General features: G+C 43.3%; 1 protein-coding gene across 1 annotated transcript in view; it reads right to left on the bottom strand.

Annotated features, from left to right (window-relative positions):
• Dipk2b (divergent protein kinase domain 2B) overlaps nucleotides 1–6,807 on the bottom strand; it is a 63,866-nt gene that overhangs the window by 8,402 nt on the left and 48,657 nt on the right. Inside the window, exon 3 of the mRNA XM_031344045.1 lies at nucleotides 643–816. Within this exon, the coding sequence (XP_031199905.1) occupies nucleotides 643–816 (174 nt within the window). The remainder of the gene's footprint in view (nucleotides 1–642; nucleotides 817–6,807) is intronic.

The raw sequence follows: 6,807 nt of genomic DNA on the forward strand, positions 1-6,807 counted from the left end.
CCCTCCCTCATTCCCTCTCTCTCTCCCTCCCTTCTTCCTCCTACTCTGTCTCCTTCTTTCTCCTCTCCCACCCATTCCTCTACCCTTTACTCTTTTTCCAGCTTCTTTTCTTCCCCTTCAACCTCTGGCATCCTTTCTGTCCACTATGTGACTTAGGTGTCAGAGGGATTTAGTTCCACAAGTTCTATGGATGTCTCTTAACATGTCTCTGTCTTTTTGACTAAGCATGTCCCCAGGCCCCAATACATCCTCATTTATTTGACCGCTTTTCAATTATGTCACTTCCAGTTTTTTCTCCTTTCCAAACATAGTTTCAGGGGGTATCTGTGGGTGGCTGTTTCACCAGCCTCTGAGTTTGCTAAAATCTTACTTATCTTAGTGGCAGAGATTAACTATGCCTTCTTCCACAAAGCCCTTCTTGGCTGCCTCAGCTTGTAAAGTTGGCTGCTGTTCCTTGCTACCCACATCCTCAGTCCTGCATGCCCATACCTCTTTCCTCTATAGCTGCTAAGGCTGCCAAACATTTACGTGATGTTGCAAATGTACTGGCACAGATTTGTGGCCCAAGCAAGAAGGGGAGAAAATCAATCCAGGGATTGTAACACACCTGGGAAGGGAAGCTTGTAGGGGGTCACTGAGTACCTGCAGTATGATGGGGTGTGCATTGACAGCCAGGGTATAGAGGAGACGCAGCTTGTCACGGTCAGTGAAATGGTCCATGAAGATGCTGCCAGCATCGACTACTTCAGCATAGCGTCGAACCACACGGTCCAAGAGTCTTTGTGAAGGGCAGCGCAGGAAGGGACTGGGCAGGCCCTGGAAACACATAAAAGAGATGCAGGATACAGAAGTGTTGCTGAATTTTTGTAAGTGACACAGACACTGGAATGGGAGCCCAGGTGAGTAGTAGAGGAGAAACCCATGGGTGGTTGAGGAGGGTGCTGAGCAAGAGGGTGGAAACTCCTGGGTGGGGCACAGGGAATGGTACCCTCTTGGAGGTTGGGGCAGGAGAAGACATAGCAGGCTATGGAGGAATGGGGCACTGAGGATAAGGGGGCCAGCTCTGCATTTTTGAAAGTTTGAAGCTTACTTTTTCTCCTTACACAGCAAGGATAGCTTCAAAAGAGAATTAACAGTCCCAGCCATACTGCTGTCTGTGTGCTTCCAGAGCAAGCTCTTTTCCCATGGCTGCCTCCTTACAGATGTAAGATAAGGCTGTCTTTGCTGGATACAGAGTGTCCAGTGTAAAGGCCCTTCTTAATGGTGAAGTTGGTAAAGTTAGCTCATTGTCAATATTCCCCTGAAGATTTAGATTTAGAGATCCACCTGAGAAAGAGGGTATATGATAGAGGTATAAGGAACGCAACAGATGCTATGAACCAGAGGGACTGGGAACTTAAAGAAAATTCAGAGAAAAAGAACTACCACCACCACCACCATAACAACAACAAACCCACAATTACTGCATTCCAGAGTTCAGGCCTATAAGCTGCCATGCTAAATTCTGATTTAGGGATGGTGCTCTGTTTTGACATTGTCCATCAAAATCTCATGATTGGAACTTCAATTTCCAAAGTCATATGTTAATGATATTTGGAAGTGGGATCTTCAGGTAGTAATTAGGATTGGATTAAGCCAAGAGGGTATTCCAATAATGGTATTAGTACTCTTTTAAGAAGAGGAAAAGAGGGGCTCAGTGTTTAATAGCACTGACTACTCTTCCAGAGGTCCTCAGTTCAATTCCTAGCTACCACATGGTGGCTAACAACCTTCTGTAATGTGATCTAATGCGCTCTTCTGGTGGCACACACCTTTAATCCAGCACTTGGGAGGCAGAGGCAGGCAGATTTCTGAGTTCAAGGCCAGCCTGGTCTCAGAGTGAGTTCCAGGACAGCCAGGGCTACACAGAGAAACCCTGTCCCAACAAAACCAAACCAAAACCAAACCAAACCAAACCAAACCAAACCCACCACCAAAACCAGCAACAACAACAACAACAAAAAACAAATGACATTTTACTCTACATGAACTTAGCTGTTCTCAAGCTCTCTTAGCTCCCAGGAGAAGAGAAAATTTTAATTCTAATAAACCTACTTCCAATTATACACTTGAACACCTCTGATATGATTTTACTGTTAAGTATGCTTGTAAAACAGAGCTGAGGTTAATCACAGTTGGGCTCTCATGAAGACAATAACTGTTTAATAATTGTTTCAATTGGTATGCATAGTAAAACCTTCCTTTATTCAAAGCAGGAAACTCTTATTTTGTTTTATTAAGAAAACAGCTGACAGTTTTATGCCTAGTCTAGTTTTCTTCTTTTTTGGGGTGGGGTGGGGGGCTGAGACAGAGTTTCTTTGTGTAACATTTCTGGTTGTCCTTGAATTTTCTCTGTAGACTAGGCTGGCCTTGAACTCAAAGAGATCAACCTGCTTCTTCCTCTTGAGTGCTGGGATTAAAGGCATGTGCCACCACCACCTGGCTAAGTTTGTTCTTTTAATAAAGTCATTTTGGGATATTTCTTTTCTCTGAAGTGTCAACACATCAGGAAGTGTTTTGATGTATCAACTTCCATCTATAACTACCTGCTAGTATGGTGATGGTTTTGAAGTAACCACATGGATGACTTTAAACAATTAGAAATTCAGTAACAACCATGTTACTCTCAGACAGGTGACTTTATAGTCAGAGTTCATCTTCTTAGCTCACTGTTACATGTACTAGAGGAGGGAGAAAAAGTTATAAGTATATGGTCCCTACATCATTTTAATTTTGCTTTGGAATCCATAAGTTAGGGTAGGCTTATGATAGTTCTCTTTCCCCTTAGGAACTTGCCTCTGCTACCTAGGCTGATCAACTCAGATTCCCTGAAATTAAGTCACTGGTTCTAAGTCAACTGAAATGCAAAGAATATGGGCAGAGGAGAAAATGAGCCCAGGAGTACTGTCAAATTTGGAGTTTGTCTTAAGATCATGTTAGAGTGGATAGCATACCCAGGACAGTTGAGTAGACATTAAAGCTGCATTCAGTTATATAGATGACTTTTTGGGATGGGGTAAACAATATGGAAAGAATTCCTTGCACCTCAAGTTCAGTTTTTCAAAGACCCAAGTTTCTAAGTAAGAGAGGTCCCCTCACTTCTGATGACATCTTTTCTTTAGTCAGCCTTTCTGCTTGTTTATATTCTTGGTGCTTTGCAGAGGCTCTAAGTTGAACCCTGATGGAATGTTCTCTGAGAAGCAGAGGGGTTGAGATTTTGTTCCATTTTGGTTGATGGGGAGGATTCCCAGGAAAGGAGTAATGAGCTACCTGTATGTGGAGTTGCATGGGTGGCTTTATCCTTTCTCCTGCCTCTACTAGAGTCTTCTAACACAAGCTGACTGCCTGTTTCCTGTTGTTCAACCTTGTACTCTGCTGACCTGAGGAGAGATTCCTGCTTGGGTTGGTAGACAATACTCACATCAAGCTTGGATATCTAGAAAGCAGGATGATGAAATAGTTACAAGCATATCTTTTATAGTCAAAGTGCTGAGGATTGAATTCCAGATCTGTCACTTAATGTCTTAGTTAGGGTTTCCATTGCTGTTTGTAGTCACCATGACCAAACCAACTCTTATAGGGACAACATTTAATTGGAACTGGCTTACAGGTTCAGAGTTTCAGTCCATTATGATCAAAGCAGGAGCATGGCAACATCTAGGCAGGCATGGTGCATGAGTTCTACATTTTTATTAAAAGATAGACGGCAACTAGCTTTCAGGCAACTAAGAGAAGGTTCTCAAAGCCCACCCCCAAAGTGACACTCTTCTTCCAACATGGCCATACTTGCTACAACAAGGCCACACCTCCTAATAGTGCCACTCCTTGGGGCAAGCATATTTAAACTAACACACTTAACAACTGCATGATCTGGGAGAAGTTCTTTATCTTACATGCAAGTGAGGGATATTTATTAAAGGGATCAGGCATCTCTAAACCAGGATGCTTTTTTGAGAGTAAAAGAGATGATTTCAAAAATTTGATTGATTAAAAAATTATCAATATCATACTTGCATATAATGCATTGTGATTACATTTGTCCCTTTCCACTGAACTCTATCATCCATTTTCTACTTCTGTTGACACCTTCTTTCCAACAAGTCTTCCTTCTACCCTTGTGTCCTTTCTTTCTTTCCCCAGTTCATGTGGTCAATCACAGCCACTGTGTGTTCATGATTACATGGTTGTGGCATATCCAGAAGACAGTGCTCCATTGCACTCTTCTCCATTATTTCTCACAATTCCCTCCACTCCTTCTTCCTCAGTGTTCCCTGCATTTTAAAGGGAAAGTGTCCATGTTTTATCTAAGTACTCATCAGTCACTTATTCTTAGCACTTTGACCAGTTATAGGTCCCTGCTTTGTCCATCACCTACTCTAAAAGAGGCTTGACCAGAACTGAGCTGCACTAATCTGTAGGTATAAACATAAATATTTACAATGCAGTTTAACTACACTTTTACTTAGCAAAGTATCAGTAGTAGATTATACCATAGGGCCCTGACCACTCTAGTCATAGACTTTTGGCTAAGTCTGCAATGCCAGACATGTGTTTCCTCTTACAAAATGGGCCTCAGAGCTACTCAGGGAGTGGTTGGTTAGTCCCAGAGCGTCTATGCCAATGTTGTACTGCTGGGCATATCTTGATAGGCAGTATAACATTTTAACATACAGGGTCCACAGACACATATGCTTGTTGATAACAATAGCCTACACTGCATCTTCCAGTGCTATGAATATTAACTAACAAGGAGGAATCTATCTCAGTTCCAACTTGCTTTCTCTGTGTTCTGTATCCAGAATGTGTGGTATCTTCAGCAATTGAGTGTTATGGTCTAGTTCTAGTGGACATCAAGAAGAATGGTGAAGCCTCTATTGTTTGGGGATGCTCTAGGGACTAGCTAGCTGGCTAAAAACTCATAGGGAGGTATCCTACACCTGCTACTGGTATTTTGGTTTGAAAAAATTGCTTCTGGAGCTGGACATGGTAGAACTTGGGAGGCAGAGGGAGGTGGATCCCTGAGTTGGAGGCCAGCCTGGTCTACAGAGCAAATTCCAGGACAGCAAAGGCTACGCAGAGAAACTGTCTTAAAAAATAGAAAGAAAGGAAGGAAGAAGAAAGGAAGGAAAGAAAAAAAAGAAAAGAAAAAAGAAATGATATGATATGATATGATATGATACGATATGATATGAAAAGATGCCTACTGCCGCCACTGGCCTAGTCACTGTCACACCTGGGAGGAGCCACAGCTGTCACCATTGGCCCCATTCACCATCACCCACAACTTTGAGCAGCAAGGCCGAGACTCAGCAGCCTCTGGCCACCCCATCTGCTGTCCTTAGCCCAGCTGACACCAAGCTGGGCTCCACAGCCAGCAACATGGTTAGTGGTGGCCTGGGAGGCCTGACATTGGTGGTGCCCACCAGCAGGGACAAGAAGGTTATCACAATGAAGCTTTTGGGAACAGTAAAATGGTTCAATGTAAGGAACCATCAGTTCATCAACAGGAATAACACCAAGGAAGACATATTTGTTCACCAGATGGCCATAAAGAAGAATAAACCCAGGAAGTACCTTCCCAGTATAGGAGATGGGGAGACTGGAGTTTGCTGTTGTTGTATTTTTTCCGCAGGATACTGTAGGAGTATGCTAGCTGCCAGTGTAACATGCTGATGCTGGGACAAAGGATCTTGTTGACTGGTGAGCTTGCTGAGTGCCCTGACAATGGTGACAGGAAAGCTGTATTGGGTATATGTTCTTGAGCCACCTTTGCTTGCCTATGTCCCAGATTAACAAGCTGCCTTGCTTCAAGCTTTTAGACCTTGTGGGACAGAGAACATAGAGGCTCTGGAAACTGACTTAGAAAAATTAACCAAAAGAAGGAGTTATTCATCATTATGAATAAATGCATTGAGTGCATATTGTGGCTTTGGTCTGAATGGGCAAACAGTGTGCTATGAAAGCCAGCAGTCAAAGACTTGCCATTCAACCTAATGGGCTCTCGTCAACCTAAGACAGAGACATGTACCAAGAGGTTGTGTTTGTTCATAATAAACACTAAAAGGCTGTGTTTGTGCAGATAAACACAAACAAGTTGCATGTGACCTCCAAGACAGGTAAGAGGAAGTCCATTAGATTCAGTCCTAAGACAGACGAGGCAGCCAGCCACCATAATTCCCAGGCAGGACCATAGAGCATAATTAAATCTTATGCCCCAGTCCAGTTAATTTTTAATAAATAAAAAGGGAGGAACTGTGCCCTCACCCCAGCCTCGAGTGGACTGAATCAAACCTTGTCTTTGCCACAGCCAGTTAGCTCATGTAGGGTGGTGTCTTCTCACCTAGGTGAAGTCTATTGTCCTGCCACATCTGCAGCTTCCTGAAAGAAGCCACTACCTGCTGAGCTGCTGAGCCTGCTTTCCTGACAAGCTCCTGACAGAGCAACAAGATGCTGATGAGGCAACAAGATCTTGGCATAGTGGGGGATGGGATCCCCTCTTTATAAACTCAGACTCCTAAGTAAACATTGGGCCTTGATCAGAAACCTTGTCTCAGCCTCATTCTTCTCTCTTTATCCCCCTATTTAGCCCCAGCTTTCCTCTCAGGAACCCAGTAACCCATGGCCCCTGGTGGCTACACTAAGCCCAATTAAGTATTTTCTTATGTAAATTGCCTTGGTCATGGTGTCAAATCACAGAATTAGAAAAATAACTAATGCAATGAGGGAGAGAGAGAGAGAGAGAGAGAGAGAGAGAGAGAGAGAGAGAGA

Source organism: Mastomys coucha, chromosome X (assembly GCF_008632895.1).
Source record: "Mastomys coucha isolate ucsf_1 chromosome X, UCSF_Mcou_1, whole genome shotgun sequence".
Lineage (NCBI taxonomy): Eukaryota > Metazoa > Chordata > Mammalia > Rodentia > Muridae > Mastomys > Mastomys coucha.